General features: G+C 32.8%; 2 protein-coding genes across 2 annotated transcripts; both read right to left on the bottom strand.

The window, feature by feature from the left end:
* Positions 1-10409: 10409 nt before the first annotated feature.
* On the bottom strand, positions 10410-11469 carry LOC136070284 (uncharacterized). Its single transcript, XM_065780038.1, has 4 exons — positions 11116-11469; positions 10876-11013; positions 10624-10731; positions 10410-10457 (listed from the first exon to the last, which is right to left on the bottom strand). Exons 1-4 carry the CDS (start codon positions 11263-11265, stop codon positions 10410-10412), a joined length of 444 nt encoding a protein of 147 aa, XP_065636110.1. The 5' UTR covers positions 11266-11469.
* Positions 11470-14359: 2890 nt separating this feature from the next.
* On the bottom strand, positions 14360-17591 carry LOC111993077 (uncharacterized). Its single transcript, XM_024024930.2, has 7 exons — positions 17240-17591; positions 17000-17137; positions 16748-16855; positions 16270-16404; positions 15940-16074; positions 15462-15825; positions 14360-15044 (listed from the first exon to the last, which is right to left on the bottom strand). The coding sequence occupies exons 1-7, from the start codon at positions 17387-17389 to the stop codon at positions 14545-14547; spliced, it is 1530 nt and encodes a 509-aa protein (XP_023880698.2). The 5' UTR covers positions 17390-17591; the 3' UTR covers positions 14360-14544.
* Positions 17592-20357: the final 2766 nt, after the last annotated feature.

Below are 20357 nucleotides of genomic sequence, written 5' to 3'. Positions count from 1 at the left end.
GGTGTAGCTTTCCTTTCTTTTTCTTTTTTTCTTTCTTTTTTTGTGCACATATGTTTATTTTCTCATTAATTTTGGTTGGTTTTTTTTGAAAGCATTTTGTTATGCTTTTTTTTTATACTTTAATTAGTGTCTATCTATATATTATTTTTTTGAAAAAAGTATAATGTGTTACCTTTTATTTTATTTAATAGGGACATAATGGTCAATTTATACAAAATTTATTGTCAACAAAACAAATTTTTTTTCCATTCATCTACTTTTCTACCCTCCCAACCAAACACAAATGAAGGAAACTAAAATCTTTTCTATCCTTCCACTTTTCTATCATCTCTGCATTTTCTATCCTCTCAACCAAACAGACCCTTAGACACACGCTTTGTAGTTCACGTTTTTTTTTTTTTTTTTGGTACTTGTTGGCTAGAGATTATAATTGAAGCTCCCTTTCTTTGTTGATTTTTTTTTTTCCTTGTTTAGACGTGCCATGAGATTTTCTTTTGACAAGTTCTTTGTTGTTGATTGTTTTTGTTAAACAGCATGCTTTCTTTGTTTTTTGGGCTTTAGCGTTAAGCTTTACATTAATATTCTTAACCTGGCGTCTAACTTTATTTGGCAACTTCACATTCTATTGAACACATCGTTCTTACAGTGATGTTTGTCTCCATATTATCAAATTATTGTCTTACAGCAACAACAATCTCTTAGCGATATCCATCCTTGACGTTCTCATAGCGGTAGTCATCTAGGCAACAATGTTATCACTGGTACTCATGATACAATGATGCTATTACTAGTACTTGACTTTGAAGTTGTACTGGCCTTTGTCTTGGCAATTAAGCTGCATCAATACTTGTCTTCGCAACGCATCCACATCAAGATTCTTTGCAACATATCCACATCAAGACATATTAACACTTGCCTTTGCAATGAAGCTGGATCCATATTTTTCTTTGCATCGAAGTCATATCACCACTTATCTTTGTAATGAAGCTGTGCCAACACTTGCATTTGTATTGAAGCGTCACCAATACTTTATCTACTGAAGCAATATTTGCACTTACATCTGCTATGAAGTTGCACCATCATTTGCCTTTGTAATGAAGCTACACTAGCACTCCTCTTTTGCCATAAAGTTGCATCGACACTTTATTGCATTGAAGCCATGCCAATATTTATCTTTGCCATAAAGCCACGTCAACACTTTATTCGTACCGAAGTCGTGCCAACATTCATCTTTGCCATGCCAATGCTCATCTTAGCCATGAAGCCACGTCAATACTTCATTTGCATTGAAGCTGTGCCAACATTCATCTTTGCCATGAAACCACGTCAACACTTCATTTGCACTGAAGTCACACCAACATTGGCGTTTATAATGAAGTTGTATTAGAACCAATTTTCGTTCTTTGTGTTCTTTGTCTTCAAAGGTTTGTGGTGGAAGTTCTTCGAGACTTTAGAGGCTTGAATTCGTAGAGTTTCACTGATTTATGGTTTGTTGAAGTTTTTGAAGGCTTTTTGAGTTTGATTCCAGTGAACTTTGAGATATAGGAATATGATTTGGATGATTCATCTTCGAATGTTCTTCGTATTCGAAGGTTTGTGGTGGAAGTTCTTTGGGGTTTTGGAGGCTTGAATCCATATAGCTTCGCTAATTTGTGGTTTGTTGAGGTTTCTAGAGGCTTTTAAACTTGATTCCAGTGACCTTTGAGATCTAAGCAGGTAGTTTAGATGATTTTACTTTGAATGTTCCTTGCATTTGAGGTTGAAGTTCTTGAAGTTTTTGGAGGCTTTAGGGCTTGATTCCAATAGAGTTTCAGTACTTCTAAATCTTCTTTGATGCTGCTTGTGGCATGGATGCCTTGGTGTGTGTATGTGTGTTCCAAGATCTCTCCCAAGGTGTCTTGATGTGTAGAAATTCCTTAAGAAGACTTCTATTTATAGGAGTTTGAGCGTGGCTGAGTGACACGTGGCAAAGTTTGATTAGTGACATGTGTTACAATCTGATTGGAAGAGTTTTAAGACTTTTTCTCCAAGACATGTGGCATCTTTTGATTGGCCAAAATATTTTGATTTCCAAGGTGACACATGTCAGCACCTGATTGGACTACTTGTGTCATCGCTTACACGCGCCGAGTTGCTTATGTCATCGCTTACATACATTGATGTATGATTGGTTTTTTTGCATGCATTTTTGTTCCTGTTTCAATAACACTTGACAAATTTCTGTTGGTTTCTAAATAGTGATAGCAAAACCTAGTAGCAGTATGTAGTGTTTTGTAATTGGTTGTATTTTGTGGACTTGGTAGTATGATGTGTCAGCTTGTGATAGGTCAGGAATTTTCCAACTCTACACCTTTAATCTAGGGGGAGGTATAATGTTAAGTTCTTGGTGATTTAGAAGAATGCTATATGAATAAGGAAATGGAATAATAAGGAAGAGGATAGAATAATTATTTCAAGGATAACTAACCTCCTATGCATAGAGAAGAAGATAAGGACAAGACTTGGCTAATTTCTAGATATCCTCTTATTAATCATTTAGCATCCTATATACAGTAGCATTGTCAACATTTTTCCACTGAAAGAGCTAACTAACTAACTGGATATCAACCTAACTAACTAATTGTACTAATACAATAGTAATACTAGCATATAGTGCAATACATGTTAAGCTCCAGTACACTAGTAAAACATATTTGGATTCTTAACATATAATCAAACGAATCATCATTTCGAGATGAATCAACGTGACTCCACCCATTCGCATAGGTTTGGCCCAAGTCTGAACCAAGGAATGTTGCGAGCCAGTGGCGCGATCTCTCACATCTCCAAAATTTCACTATCTCTTGAATCTGCATTCGTGAACTCTTTCACTAATCTGCTCATTTCATAAACCCCACACCAAAAGTAGCTATATTATCTAGAATGATCATTAAGTGAGTTTTATTTCTACCAAATATCATCTTGCCAATATCAGGTCTTTCCTCTTGTTGTTTTATGTTCACATGGCCTCTTTAAATTGAGGGTGTGTATCAAATAAGGTGCACCTTGAATTTGTATTCCAAGTTTGTATTTATGAGTTGTTGATTTATTGTAAATATTATCTTGTTCTTATATTTTTAAATATAAAGGTACTCTCATTTTGAGATTGTAGTGAGAGATTAAATAATATTATTTATTTGATCTAATTGGGTGGAATGTTTAGAAGAAAATAGAACATGTTGTTCTTATAGATATTCCTTCACCTCCTACTAATTTTCCAATCAAAGGAATACATGAAATATACTTTAAAGATCATTTTTATTCCATTCTTTTTTACTTATTCACTTTCCAATTTGATAAGCAAGGAGATTCAACCTTGAATCCCTACAAAGAAGAACATATTTCATTAGAATCTAGAACACTATTTGGTTGGAATAAATGGAAAATGTTGGGAGGATATAAAAGTGGGAGGATGAAAAATATTTTAATTTTCCACATTATGTGTAAGAGGGATGGAAATTGGAAGGATAAAAAATAAATTACTATTGTACATGAATTTCAACCCATGATTGATATTGTCTCCCAATTGTTGAAGGGATGTTTCACTTGGCAACGCTTATTAGGTGCATAATGTAAAAGGCTTGTGCACATGTGTACAACATTAGGGTGAGGTGTGTGCAAAGATTGTAAGCAAACAATAATAGAGGCAAACTAAACAAACATTAATAAAAATAAAAAAAATGCGGAAATACTATTTTGGTCTCTACATTTTGACCCTATTCCCATTTTGGTCCTTACTTTTTTATTTTACCACTTTTAGTCCCAAAATGAAAAACGCGTTCCATTTTGGTCTCTACCATTACCTCACTAACGGAAAAATCTTATGTGGCAAACGGAGTATACATTTGGCACACTAAATGTTGATGTGGCCAATAAAATAATATTAAATTTTTTACCACATCAGCATCTAATTTAAAATATTTAATTTATCAATTTTAACAAAATAAAAAAGAAAAAAAATTATTTGAATTTGAATTTGGTATCATCCTCAACAAGAAGACAAACCCAGATTTAATCACAAGAACACACACTTAGAATTTTTAGGATTTTCTTACCCTTTCTTGTCAACCAAACACAAAAAACACAAAAATAAACAAAAACACAAACAAAACTCACATTTTCTAGGATTTTCTTACCCTTTCTTGTTAACCAAACACAAACACAAACACAAACACAAACACAAACACAAACTAATCTCCAGCAAGAACACCAAAATATCTCAAACCCAGCAATCAGCAATACACAAAGCCACCCCAGATTTTCTAGGATTTTCTTAACCTTTCTTGTCAACCAAACACAAAAAATACAAACACAAACTAATCTTAGATTTTCTAAGATTTTCTTACCCTTTCTTGTTAACCAAACACAAACACAAACATAAACTAATCTCCAGTAAGAACACGAAAATATTTCAAACTCATCAATCAGCAATCAATAAGAAATCCAATTGAGATAGCGATCAGAGCTTCGATGTCGACGTCTTTTGCCATTTTTGACCGGTGGTTCTTGTTGAATGAAGGGTTTCCGTTGAGCTCCATGAAGAATTTCTTCCTATAGCATTGTTTCTTGGTAGGCAGATTGAGCTTGGTTGGGTTGGGTTTGGTCGGGTTAAGGTTTTGAGGCAGTTCATCTTCTTGAACTGGGTTGGAAGAGTCGTCTTGGGAGTCCGAAACGAGAGCTTTGGGTGGTTTTTTGGGAGGTGAGGCTTGGGGATTGGTTTTTGAAAGGGTTTACCAATATCAAATGTCAATGTTAATTTAATTATGGTTCCTTGATTCCATGGTTCCATGTGGGTTCCATGAGAGTTCTGGAGAAGAACACATGAACAAGTTCTTCCAAAAATTTTATTGAAGGAATAATTTTTTTTATTTAATTATCTTATTTTATTTTTTAAAAATTTAGTAAAAACATGAATATATATATATATATATATAATTATTATTTTATGCTAACGTGTAATTTTTAAATGTGAAATAAAAAATTTTAATATTATTTTACTAGCCACACTAGCATTTAATGTGCCAAATGTATACTTCATTTGCCACGTAAGATTTTTCCGTTAGTGAGATAATGGTAGGAATCAAAATGGAACGCGTTTTTTCATTTTGGGACTAAAAGCGGTAAAATAAAAAAGTAAGGACCAAAATGAGAATATGGTCAAAATGTAGGGACTAAAATAGTATTTTCACCTAAAAAAAAAGGTAATGGATATTACCCTGTTATTTTTAATGTGCTTGACATTAGCCTTCTTGAGTTTGCTCTACTTGCTTCCTTAGTTGTTTGTTTCTCCTCTCCTTTTTCCTTGCTCTTGTATTTGATTGAAAAAAAATGTAAAAAGTCTTTATCTTTCAAACCAAAAACATGAGAAGAATTAAAAGAGAGTGAAATCTAGGTTAGAAAATGTTGTTGGATGGCCTTTGCTTTACTTTGCCTCTCCTTCTTTCTCTTTTCTTAGATGCTGACTTGCTCCTTGTTGTTGTTACTGTAATGCGGTCTTGAATGGATAAGGAAAGCAAGGGTTTTTATGTGGTTTTGAGTTTATGAAAGAAAGGAGGGTGCTTTTTAGGTTTGATGTTGTGGTTTTGGGCTATGCTTTTGGAGGGATTAAAGTGGTTGTTGTTTTTAGGTTGTTATTGTAGTTGTGGTTAGGATTTGTGAAAGAAAAGAGGGAGAGCTATGTGGGTTTGGGTTCTGTTTTTGGGGTTTTGGAGAGTAGAATGACTACTATTGAGAGTTGGCTGTGTATTGGAGTGGGAAAGGAAGGATTTTTGTAGATTTGGGTTTTGAGTGTTTGTTGTAAATGGAAAATTGGAAGATTTTTCTAGTGATTTTCGAGTTAGGCAAGAAAGTTTTTTTTTTTTTTTTTTTTTTTTTTTTTTGCTGAGGTTTATTATGGAGGAGGATTTTGTGTGATGTTGGGAACAAAAAAATTTAAAAAAAGGGGAAAGGCCTATGCCATGCATGGGAATGGGGAATTTTTGGGGGTGTGCCCCCCCAAGGGACTGATGATTGTTTTCATTTTGATTTTTTTTTTCATGAACATAAGAAAAAAATTATTTATATTAGCTTCTTCTAGGGTTTTAAGATTATGGATAAGAGTGAGTGGCTATTCATGGATAAGAATAATGATATGTGTTACTGGAATATTATAACAATTGGGATAGATCTTAATTCACCTATGCAATGAACTAAACTTGAATTGCAGTGCACTTAAATAAAAAATTAATAATTCACAATAAAATATTGATATGCTCAATAATTAAAAGAAATTACTTGAATTCTAAATAAATCACATGTATGGCCTAATCAAAATAAAGGGACCAAATATGACAAAGTAATTGGACTCGGATAAAAACAGGACACATAATTTATAAAAATTAGTTAAATTCCTTAATCAAATTGATGATGCTTAAATCTTGATGGCATGCTTGATTAAAAAGTCCCAAAATGGTACCAATTTTCCATGAAAATCATACTAAAATTTTAGCATGCATTACATTGAAAATTATGTACTTTTTTTACAACTGAAATGCAAAGTGGGTAATTTTCTTAATTGACATCTCACCTAATTCAAACTCGATCTTCGTCCATGAGCAAGCAAATTACAAAGAATTTTATGGTCTTAAATATAACACAAATTTTAATCCAATCATATGGTTAAAATAGAATTAAACCTCAAATAAATTGGGTCAACTGCATAGGAATTGATGAAAATCAACAACAAAAAAGGGGCTACTTATTTAAACCATGAAATCCTTCGCTTTAGGGCTAAAACCTCTAATGAAATTTAGAGCCAGACAAAATATGATATCAACAATTACTATTAAGCATTTATTGTAGTTTAAAATAATGGATTGATGAAGATAATTTTGTAATTTCATTACTCAAGCCATTTTCTCTTCTATTTTTCCCAAATTTGGAAGAAACAAAAATGTTGAGTCCGGGAAAATCCCCACCCACTCCATTTTCTTATCTCACTTTCTTTAATCTTAACAAAAAATCATAATCTTCTCTCAGTTTTCCTTTCCCCCATTTCACCTCAACAAAACACAACATAAAAACTAGTAAGACCATTAATATGGGTTTGAAAGTCGAAACTATTATGAGTATACCCTTCCAATTTTGTCTACACTTGAGCGACATAAGGGAATCATTGAAAACCTAACTAAAGATTGGGCTCTTCAGCTAATTGGAAGTGGATCTCACTAATTATGGTCCACTTAAGCTGGGCTTGAGGTTCGCATTGGCATAACAGTTTTTGTGCAAGCATGGTGTCAATAAAGAAGCATTTGACAAGCCGGCCAGCCTATTGGCAAGCCTAACTTCTTAGGGCGACTCATAACATTGACATTACTTAGTTTATGTACAAACAATAACCTGTCACCTTAATGGTTGTCAAATATTTTGTGAAAATTATTGTGATTCTAAAGTTATTGTTACCGCAATATTTGTTTGGGCTGGCCCAGTCTGTAGAAATCCTTGTTGGCGAGGCAATGTCTTCAAGTTGAAAAATTCTCCACTAAAGGATACTTCATTTTGGTTAATCCCCCCTTTTTATTTATTTATTTATATATGATGATTGTTCACATTCTTGACAGAGGACTATTTTAGGATTAATATTGAAGTCATTCTAACTGTTGATAATTTAAACATCATATTCTCTATCATGACTCTCTATTAATACTGACTGGAGGCTTTAGTGGGTGTTCTAAGTTTAAATCTCGTTATTGAACAAAAGTAAAAGTTAAACAGTAGACTCAGCAACCATCATGTGGAATAATTTCTGGTGTAAACAAATTAAACCTAATAACTAGGAGTGTTCACAGTGCAATGCGGTGTGGTTTTGAACCATTTTTAGCACTATACTTTGCAGTGTCGTTTATCCATAACCATAATCACACCATCCTTCATTTTTGCAGTCAAATGTGTGGTGCAGTGTATAAGATGCAGTTCAAAGTCGGTATATTTTTCAAATTTTGGGTTTTTCCTGCCCAGCCCAAAACTGATTTTCTCCTTTGTTTTGGGCCAAGTTTTAAATTAGTGAGCTAGTTTTTCTTTATTTTGGGTTGGTTTTCTTAATCAACACTTGCTATGGTTATTGAACAATAAATAATATATTTAATATTTTAAAAAATAAATATATTAAGAGCAAGACTTAGGTAAAGTACTTAGGTGCTGTTCTTTAGGTTCCCCTTTTAAGATTCTGCCATTTGGATTTGTTCTCATGGGATGGAAGTGTATTTTTTAGTTAAGTAACCACATAATTGAATCTTAAGAGAGGAATTTAAGGTACTATACCTAAGTTTTGTCCATATATTAATATATAGAGAGGGTACGGGGCGTTGCAGTTTGTTCGGTTTTCTTATTATAAAACCGCAAACTGCATTGCACCATGTAGTGCAGTGCAGTGCGGTGCGGTACACTGTTACTCACGGTGTAGTTATACCACTTTGCGAGCGGTTTAATGAACACCCCTACTAATAACTAAGTTTATGAACTAAAAAGCAGCATCTTGTTTACAATACTTTGATGCTTTGGATTTTCTTAAATTTCTCATCTAGCCTAATCCTTATCTTGTAATTTGAAATACAGTAATAACTTTATGAGTATTTTCCTTTTTTATGCCTTTCAAACTAATTAATTATTACACAATAAATTGATGAATCCATGTTAAGACTCTGCATTTAAAACCTTGCCCAGATAAGGCAAAGCATGCTTGCCAAGTTGCATTGAAGTCCAAAATTAGTATAACATTTAATTCACAAGAGTAGTGACTAGTGGGCTCCACTTTTTTTTTTCCCCTTGGGATAAGTATATTTGAATGCAAATCCTCTGTAGCACTTTTTGTGTACCACTCTATATTCCACAAATTACTATGTGTCATGTTTTGATTTTACTTTCCTTATAAAAAACTGAAGTTTAAAATGGAAAGTAATCATACACACGGTAAATAGTGATTGGTGAAATATAGAGTAATACACAAAAAATGATACAGATGATTTGCATTTAGTATATTGGATGGCCTCTACTTAGCCAGCAAAGCAGCCATGTTAGCCAAACCATAAAATTGTAATTATCATACCATTTAAGAGCAATGCTACCATTTAAGAGCAATAAATGTGAAAAATATTGTCATTTTTTTGAATGTATATTGTGCTATATACATTTAAAAAAAAATGACAATATTTTTATTGATGTGACAAGCTTCTATTAGTTTTTATTTGGACCCATCACAAATATCACTTTTTTACCTACTACACACTAACAATCTATCACATCAACATGTGTTGTGTTTATAGATTGTCTCTACCATCTAATGTCTATGACCTCAATCCTTAATGAGTAATTATTTAGTATTTTAGAAATAATACTTCTTCTCTTCACATAAATTGTAGACTACAATGAATTTAAATAGTGAGACTTAGTATGTGAGAAAGAAAAATATTACTCATGAAGTAATGAATAATCTTTTTCTCAAAAAAGAAAAAAAAATGTTGAATAATTAGCAAGTGAGTGAGAATAATAATTACCAATTGAGTATCAACTTGCCATACATAGCAACAAAATATTTATTATGTTTCATAATCAAACAAAGTCAAATTCAAATTTGCATCTTTCTAATGCATGCATTGGTGAAATATATAGCAATATTTCATTTCTACCATATTTTACCAATTGTTTCAAGTACACAGATGCTCAATCCTGAGCATCGTATATGTAACCGTCGGCTAAATAGGTAAAAACTTTGTAAGACTTCCTTCTTTAGACGACACTTCACCACCTTGCCTGTTTGACGTGCACGTGGCTTGCTAACCTTTGCATGTATAGGAGCTAAGACACTATATGAACCCCTTTTTCTCTCACAATCTCACTCACTATCTTATTACTATCTTTCTCTAGGGTAACAATGGTGCTAATTTCTGAGTACAGTGAGGATAACAAGGCTATGGAGTCGCAGATCCTTAAGCCCTTGGCGACGGAAGGGCAGGAGAGTTTTTACTTGGAAAAGGGGCAACATTCAGGCACTGTGCGTGTCGTAAAATTAGATGGGGTAATTTTCCTATACCTCTGATTTTTTAAAACAATTTATAATTTTGACCCTTGAAAGAATAGATCTGGTTTTTGCATGGTTGATCTGATTCTTGTTGGGTTTGTTCTTTTTTTTTTTTTTCTCAAGAAGTGTTTCATTTGTTGACTTTTTTGGTTTTTTTTTTTTTTTTTTTTTTAAGAGGGGACAAGATCTGCAAACAAAATCATCAAGTGCCCATTAAAACAATAGTGTGTATATGTTCATCCACATATAGGAGTGTATATGATGATCATGGTGAGTAGATGGTCATATATAAAAATAGGGTTTGAAAAGGAGAGGATTAGAACAACTTTGCAAAGAGTTGTATCTTCCTAACAGTTACAAACCCCTGTCAAAAGTTGTAACCCCTCATAAAGAGTCACACTTGTTCATCCAAACAACACCACCCATACAGGAATTTATCACAATTCAAGGATAAATGTATGAGTTTTTTCTTACAAAATTCATTAAACAGAATAAACGAATTGAGAACTCTATCTCGGAAATGAAACTACCTTGTCCACTTCTTCAAAATTAATGTCACAATCACTGGGTAGCTTAAACGAGACTGAGATCTCCCCAGCCAAACTGGTACTACCCCGCTGCTTTTTGAGCGGGGTCGCCTGTGTTTTCAACAGCAAATACAAAGATAGCATTGTTAACATCGTGAAGAATATAATTTGCATGAGAAAACTTTCATGTCAAATAACCTAAACTGGAAAACATATCAAATAATAATATAGACGAGGATTTGTGTAAAAGTTTACCGTGTTGATAGCAAGATTTTTGTTTGCACAATCCAGTACCGGTGGTTGGTATGATATAGGCACAGCTTGAACTGCACCATTGTCGTTGGTCCCATCCTCGTTTTTTCCCGCCTGTTTCCTTAAGTAAGACGTGGATTGCTATTGCAAAATAAAAGATAGGAAATTGTTAGCATGGATTGTGAAATTCATATCTGTATCATGCACAGACCCTAACAACAAAAGGTGAAAAGAACCACTTACAGATATCACGTGTTTGAGAATTTTGCGAAGTTTAGCAAGGAGGCCATTGTCTTGAGAAAAACAACCCTCAACTACTGGTTTTGGAACATAGGGTTGTATCTCCCACCCCGTGATGTTCTCCACCTTAATGGGATTTTGGGAGTCTGACATATTGGCCTATAGAGATAGATTGATAGAATAGAAAAGAGAATTGTGTGAAAATGATAGAACAATTGAGACATATAAATAGTGGGAGTCCGAGCCAGTTCAATGTTCAAATCCTTTCGCCCAGATACAACTTATAAAAATTGACACCAAATAGGGTTTGATTCCTTTCCATTTCAGCACGGTGTGTTCCATATAAAGAACCATTGCCACGGTATCTAAAATAGGTTTTTTGAATAGGAATCTAAGACGCTAAACCAAATATAAAGTTACCAAATCCCATGGTGAAAATGTTACCTTATGTACCAATATTACCGCGTTTTACTTAGACTACCATCCTAATTTGTTGACCCTTCCAGAAATCTAAACCCTAACATTTGTTGGCTGCCACCAGAACCCATTGTTAACTTTAAACTATCTCTTCAATCTAATTTATGGAAATGATTCAAAAAGCTTGTGTTTATAGAAGTACAAGTTGTTTGCTCCTCGGATTTTCAAGTTGGATTCACTTGTTTAATTACATTGAAAAGGGAATCTAATAATTCTTATGCAACACCATTTCGTTTGAATGATAACGTTAGAGGTGGTTGTGCCCTAAACTTGGGTCCAAGTCTCTTTAGAAACTTGCAATATTTTTTTCCTCCTTTTACATTTGGGATCACCTAACAAAAGGAAAATTATGAAATATATATATACACACACGCACACACATGAAATAAGCTTCCTAATTCCTAGTCTACTTATGTGTTAGAAATACATTCCCTCTCTCTTTTATGTGTGTGCTTGTTTCTAAAATAAATAAACAAAAATCATAGTATATTTATAATGAACTATCATATTATTATTAGATCTTGCACAAATTGTTTAGCATTATATAGATCTTATGTTATTAATGATGAAGCCTTATTAATTTCTCATCAATCAAACCATAAAAAATGCAATTGCACTAAAAAAATATGATCTAATAATAATAAATGATGCCAAATTATCTCAAATGATATAAATATTAATTTCTCATCAATCAAACCATAAAGATGTAAGTGAACTAATTAATAAAGACGTTCTACTATCGATGTTCCAACTTATTCTATTAACGATAAATGATTAGATGTCTTGTCCCATATTCTTTATGTTAGCTTTATTTTAGATACAAGATAAAAATTCTACTATAACCTAATCTAAGTGTATATATGTGTGAAACTCCCTCTTGAAGACTTGAATCCTGGCTCTTACCCTCCACACCCTACAAGTATTTATACTTGTAAAGTGACTATCATGCCAAGGGTGCGCGGTAGTTAAATCTTATGTTACTAATGAAATCATAAAAATGCAAGTGTACTAGTAAATTTGATCAAATAATAACAAATGATACCAAACTTTGATTCTATTAGCTGCTAACAATTAACAATCAATCATCATATCTCACATGAGTGATACACCTTCACTTAGGCTCAGCGCTTATAAGCTAAAGGTGAGAGGCGTCTCTCCCCAATATGGGAATGAGCAAATCCGTGAGGGTCTTACCCAAAGCGGACAATACCTTCTAAGGGAGAGGTTGTCCCTCCACAATCATCATTCAACCCATAAAATGCAAGTGAATTAATATAGTTGTTCTTATAAAAACAAATTATGACAATTTTGATTCTATTAACGATAAACGGTATACCGTCAAGTCTTGTATTATACCGGTCATCTCATATTAAATAAATCTTATGTCACTAATGATGAAGGATAACAAACTTATTAATTTCACATTGATCAAACCAAAAAAGTGCAAGTGTACTACTAAATATGATCTAATAATAACAAATGATATGATATTTGATTTTATTAACGGTTAACGGTCTACCATCATATCTCATATACAGATTTTATTAACGGTAAACGGTTAACAAATGATATCATATTTGATTTTATTAACGGTTAACAGTCAACCATCACATCTTATATACAGATTTTATTAACGGTTAACGGTCAACCATCATATCTTATATTGTATAGATCTTATATCACTAATGATAAAGGATAAAAACCTTATTAGTTTCTAATCAACCAAACCCTAAATATCCAAGTGTATTAATAATTTTTTTTTAAATAATAACAAATAATACAAAATTTGATTCTATTAATGGTTAGTGGGTAATGGTTACGATCATGTCTTGAACTCATGGATAAGAATAATCACTTCCATTGGGCTCCAATTAACACTCAATTATCCTTGAAGTTGATCGTTTTGCAGCATTGATATATATGATTAGGGTTTAAAATTAAGTGTGTAAAAAAAGGTAATTAAAAATCATCTAGTACTCTTTCTTAAGGCTCAATTATTATTACTACCAACTACTTAGGGTTGTGGCCCTGTAGTTAGAGTATGAGTGTGGGATAGGTCGTGAGATACTCTCAATGACCTTGGTTTGATTTAAAATTATTGTTGCTTATCGCTTGAAACAATTAGATCTTGAGTGAGATTGAAATTAGGCTATAATTCAATTTTCTTAACATTTTTTCAAGGGAATATATGTTTAGATCCCCATTTGAAGCCTCCTTTTAGATCTGTTTATATATATCCTGTAAGTATTGGGTTATCCAGAATAAAATCTATTATGGTTATGTCCAGATTTCAAATCACCCTTTACCTTCATTACTAAAATATATATATTAATTTTCATAAAAATAAATAAATAAATAATATGGTTCAAATATTATGATAGATTCTCAATAAAGTTAGGTTTAAAAGCTCTAAATTTGACACAAGCTTTTGAAAAAGGATGTATAATAGNTATATGAAAATGTAACCAACGAATAAAGTAAGTTGTAAGTTATAATAAGATTTAGAAAATAATGAAATAATACAATAGGAAGACAACAATAAAAATTATCGTAAAATTATTTTAAAAAAAAGTCCAAAATTGTAATATAAAATTCTTAGTTATATAGAAAGACTGTTTTTTTTTTTCTAATGTATGTACAGATATTATCAATTAAAAAAAGAAATGTTAAAAAAACTTGAAGAAAAAATTTTAATAGTAATTTTGTAGGTCAAGAAGAAAAAAAAATGGTTTTAAATAAAAATTTTATGTACAGAAACTTAACTAAATATTATTTTTTATTGATATTTATGGTCTTATGACTCAATTGTATATATTCGGCTAACTGATTGGGTGCCCAAAGACGAAGAAATTATGAAGTTTGCAGCAATGTATTTTTTTCAAAAACAAAAGCAAGGTAATCAGCAAAACACTAGCTAATTACTCACATCTAGAAATTCTAACTAAAGGCCCGCTATCAATCGTCATTAAACCTGAAATACACAACCTCAAAGGCTTCATCAACACGCGGTATAAAGTTGATCAGTGCACATTGTTCATTGTAGGAAGCAATGAAACTTGAGGATCCACCATCATCGCGCTCCATTAGAACAGGAATATCATTGCCCTGCACTAGATCAGGATTGGCTTCCACCATAGCAGGATTGTTTGGCACCATTTCCACAGGATTAGCTTGCTGGTTCACAGGATTTTCTTGCTCTTGTGTCGGAATGGCAGCAACAGAAGCTGGGGGTGGTGGGGCTGCATCTTTTGGCACTACAGGAAATGCTTGCTCCTGTATAGGAATGGCAGCAACCGAATCTGGGGGTGGGGCTGCACTGATGTTTTCTTCTTGTTTTGGCTTTACAGGATTTTCTTTCTTTTGTGTAGGTTTGGCAGCAACAGAATCCGGGGGTGGGTCTGCAAAAATGTTCTCTTCTACGTCATAATCCTCATCCGCATCCATCTCATTATTTCCTGCAATCAGTGAGACTTTGAGAAAACAATAAAATTAAAGAGCTAGACGATTCTGAATAGAAAACTTGATCCACACGTTAGATAATTAACAACAGGAAATTTATCTTGCACACTCACTAATGAATATTTTATAAACACAAGAAAAATGCTAGAGTTATAAACTGCAGATATAGTGAATAATTATTGGTAAGAAAAAAAGTGATATAAGTGATGGATCTTAGTAGATTTAAATGAGAACCAGTACGAATTTATTTTTCAACAGTTTATAAAAAAAGTTTGTGGATCTAAACATTATACACAATGTCCATACTTTAATCTCAAATGTGGATATAATTTTTATTTTTTTATATAAGAATGTTTCGCATTTAGCACATGAGACTGATGGTGTATGTTAGTAAGTGTGAGATAATTACGTACCCTGTCCCTGTGGCACATTTTGTTCCCCGTTGAACATATTAAGAAGATTTTGATTTGCAATGTACAGCCACTCCTCAACATATAGACGCTTTCTTTTTTCCTCTTCAGTTTCAGGGGATGTACGGCGGTAAAAGTTGTAACCATAGGAAGGATTAATGAGCTCCACAATATATCCATCATCATCTACCAATTCCTCCATTGTCTCTATGTATTTCACTTCGACTGTCTTTGTCTTGTGTTCTTCACGAACCTCAGATGACATGCGCGCCTTCTTCTTCTTTGATATAACACTACTACCACCTTCAGCTGTTGGAGAGGTCCTCTTCCTCTTCAGTATTTCTTTCTTTTGTTCGGATTTCTGTGCCTGAAAATATTACAGTGCCGAGATATTAATGAACAGATTTTTTACTATCATCAAGGTATAATTTTTTCAGTAATTCTTAAATGCCAAACATGTAGTTTTGAATCTCGAACTCACCGAATTATCAGCTTCAGCATCAGCTTCCCTGGCCTTTTTTGGCTTCGGTTTATCTGGATAAACCTCATAAAGCAGAAAATTGACAACCTCAACGGTCGACCGGAATGTTCGGTTTGATTTTTCATGATGATAATACTGCATGGAACATTATATATATGTTATGTTAACAACGCATTAACTTCTTAATTATGATCCTTTAATTTCATGGAAATAAGTATTGTAGGAATTTTTAAATTGCACCCTTCAACAAATATGCTTTACTTTAAGTTCATTACGAGGCAACAAAAGTTAGTGAGATCCAAAAAAAAAAAAAAAAGTCAATCAAATTACCACATCGAATCTTCCATTGCTGCGTTTTCTTCGTATAATTTTCCATCCATCTAGCCTCTCAACAAAAGAAAACTGACGCACATTCTGAGTATTAGAGTCCTTCGGATCCACATCTTGAGGAAGAGGGGACAAGATCTGCAAACAAAATCATCAAGTGCCCATTAAAACAATAGTGTGTATATGTTCATCCACATATAGGAGTGTATATGATGATCATGGTGAGTAGATGGTCATATATAAAAATAGGGTTTGAAAAGGAGAGGATTAGAACAACTTTGCAAAGAGTTGTATCTTCCTAACAGTTACAAACCCCTGTCAAAAGTTGTAACCCCTCATAAAGAGTCACACTTGTTCATCCAAACAACACCACCCATACAGGAATTTATCACAATTCAAGGATAAATGTATGAGTTTTTTCTTACAAAATTCATTAAACAGAATAAACGAATTGAGAACTCTATCTCGGAAATGAAACTACCTTGTCCACTTCTTCAAAATTAATGTCACAATCACTGGGTAGCTTAAACGAGACTGAGATCTCCCCAGCCAAACTGGTACTACCCCGCTGCTTTTTGAGCGGGGTCGCCTGTGTTTTCAACAGCAAATACAAAGATAGCATTGTTAACATCGTGAAGAATATAATTTGCATGAGAAAACTTTCATGTCAAATAACCTAAACTGGAAAACATATCAAATAATAATATAGACGAGGATTTGTGTAAAAGTTTACCGTGTTGATAGCAAGATTTTTGTTTGCACAATCCAGTACCGGTGGTTGGTATGATATAGGCACAGCTTGAACTGCACCATTGTCGTTGGTCCCATCCTCGTTTTTTCCCGCCTGTTTCCTTAAGTAAGACGTGGATTGCTATTGCAAAATAAAAGATAGGAAATTGTTAGCATGGATTGTGAAATTCATATCTGTATCATGCACAGACCCTAACAACAAAAGGTGAAAAGAACCACTTACAGATATCACGTGTTTGAGAATTTTGCGAAGTTTAGCAAGGAGGCCATTGTCTTGAGAAAAACAACCCTCAACTACTGGTTTTGGAACATAGGGTTGTATCTCCCACCCCGTGATGTTCTCCACCTTAATGGGATTTTGGGAGTCTGACATATTGGCCTATAGAGATAGATTGATAGAATAGAAAAGAGAATTGTGTGAAAATGATAGAACAATTGAGACATATAAATAGTGGGAGTCCGAGCCAGTTCAATGTTCAAATCCTTTCGCCCAGATACAACTTATAAAAATTGACACCAAATAGGGTTTGATTCCTTTCCATTTCAGCACGGTGTGTTCCATATAAAGAACCATTGCCACGGTATCTAAAATAGGTTTTTTGAATAGGAATCTAAGACGCTAAACCAAATATAAAGTTACCAAATCCCATGGTGAAAATGTTACCTTATGTACCAATATTACCGCGTTTTACTTAGACTACCATCCTAATTTGTTGACCCTTCCAGAAATCTAAACCCTAACATTTGTTGGCTGCCACCAGAACCCATTGTTAACTTTAAACTATCTCTTCAATCTAATTTATGGAAATGATTCAAAAAGCTTGTGTTTATAGAAGTACAAGTTGTTTGCTCCTCGGATTTTCAAGTTGGATTCACTTGTTTAATTACATTGAAAAGGGAATCTAATAATTCTTATGCAACACCATTTCGTTTGAATGATAACGTTAGAGGTGGTTGTGCCCTAAACTTGGGTCCAAGTCTCTTTAGAAACTTGCAATATTTTTTTCCTCCTTTTACATTTGGGATCACCTAACAAAAGGAAAATTATGAAATATATATATACACACACGCACACACATGAAATAAGCTTCCTAATTCCTAGTCTACTTATGTGTTAGAAATACATTCCCTCTCTCTTTTATGTGTGTGCTTGTTTCTAAAATAAATAAACAAAAATCATAGTATATTTATAATGAACTATCATATTATTATTAGATCTTGCACAAATTGTTTAGCATTATATAGATCTTATGTTATTAATGATGAAGCCTTATTAATTTCTCATCAATCAAACCATAAAAAATGCAATTGCACTAAAAAAATATGATCTAATAATAATAAATGATGCCAAATTATCTCAAATGATATAAATATTAATTTCTCATCAATCAAACCATAAAGATGTAAGTGAACTAATTAATAAAGACGTTCTACTATCGATGTTCCAACTTATTCTATTAACGATAAATGATTAGATGTCTTGTCCCATATTCTTTATGTTAGCTTTATTTTAGATACAAGATAAAAATTCTACTATAACCTAATCTAAGTGTATATATGTGTGAAACTCCCTCTTGAAGACTTGAATCCTGGCTCTTACCCTCCACACCCTACAAGTATTTATACTTGTAAAGTGACTATCATGCCAAGGGTGCGCGGTAGTTAAATCTTATGTTACTAATGAAATCATAAAAATGCAAGTGTACTAGTAAATTTGATCAAATAATAACAAATGATACCAAACTTTGATTCTATTAGCTGCTAACAATTAACAATCAATCATCATATCTCACATGAGTGATACACCTTCACTTAGGCTCAGCGCTTATAAGCTAAAGGTGAGAGGCGTCTCTCCCCAATATGGGAATGAGCAAATCCGTGAGGGTCTTTACCCAAAGCGGACAATACCTTCTAAGGGAGAGGTTGTCCCTCCACAATCATCATTCAACCCATAAAATGCAAGTGAATTAATATAGTTGTTCTTATAAAAACAAATTATGACAATTTTGATTCTATTAACGATAAACGGTATACCGTCAAGTCTTGTATTATACCGGTCATCTCATATTAAATAAATCTTATGTCACTAATGATGAAGGATAACAAACTTATTAATTTCACATTGATCAAACCAAAAAAGGCAAGTGTACTACTAAATATGATCTAATAATAACAAATGATATGATATTTGATTTTATTAACGGTTAACGGTCTACCATCATATCTCATATACAGATTTTATTAACGGTAAACGGTTAACAAATGATATCATATTTGATTTTATTAACGGTTAACAGTCAACCATCACATCTTATATACAGATTTTATTAACGGTTAACGGTCAACCATCATATCTTATATTGTATAGATCTTATATCACTAATGATAAAGGATAAAAACCTTATTAGTTTCTAATCAACCAAACCCTAAATATCCAAGTGTATTAATAATTTTTTTTTAAATAATAACAAATAATACAAAATTTGATTCTATTAATGGTTAGTGGGTAATGGTTACGATCATGTCTTGAACTCATGGATAAGAATAATCACTTCCATTGGGCTCCAATTAACACTCAATTATCCTTGAAGTTGATCGTTTTGCAGCATTGATATATATGATTAGGGTTTAAAATTAAGTGTGTAAAAAAGGTAATTTTTATTCGTTGGTTACATTTTCATATATATATATATATATATATATTCTCAGTTATATTTTAAAATATTGCCAGTAATAAATTTATCAAGATATTTTATTTGAGATTTAATTATTCTCTCTCTCTAATTAAAAAATTTTACAAATAAAACAAACGCTAATATAAATTTATGATATGACATGAATAAAATAAATTTTAAAAGTGTAAAACAATTTAACCTAATTTATTAAAATCATTTTATTAACTTCACTTAATAACATAATTTTCCTCATAAGAGACTAGTTTACAAAAATTAGAGTCTTGAGTTATTAGGAAAAATTGATTGTCAATTACAATTCCACGCACTCATCACAAATTAATTTTTGTTTTTGGTTGAAACAGGGTTTACAAGGGGATTGGAGTTATGTTGAGCCAATATTCTCGGGCTCTCTTTGAAGACAGGGAAGGATTGTACAACTCAATTATGTGTTTGTATTTTCCATTTATCATGCTATAATTTTGGGGCACTTTTGTTATGGGAGTCTTAGACATTGGCCCCTAGAGAAGTCATCCTAGATTTGCCTTTAATATGTGGTTGATGAACATTTGCATATATCCAAGAAATTAATGAATATTCAAAAGTAAAAGAATTTGGCAGTTGTTAGGCTCAGTTTATTATATGATATATATTTACATCAACTTCTGT

The sequence above is a fragment of the Quercus suber genome, unplaced genomic scaffold (assembly GCF_002906115.3).
Source record: "Quercus suber isolate HL8 unplaced genomic scaffold, Cork oak 2.0 scaffold_223, whole genome shotgun sequence".
Classification (NCBI taxonomy): domain Eukaryota; kingdom Viridiplantae; phylum Streptophyta; class Magnoliopsida; order Fagales; family Fagaceae; genus Quercus; species Quercus suber.
Note: the sequence above shows the minus strand (reverse complement) of the source record. Positions and strands in the feature narration are given on the sequence as shown.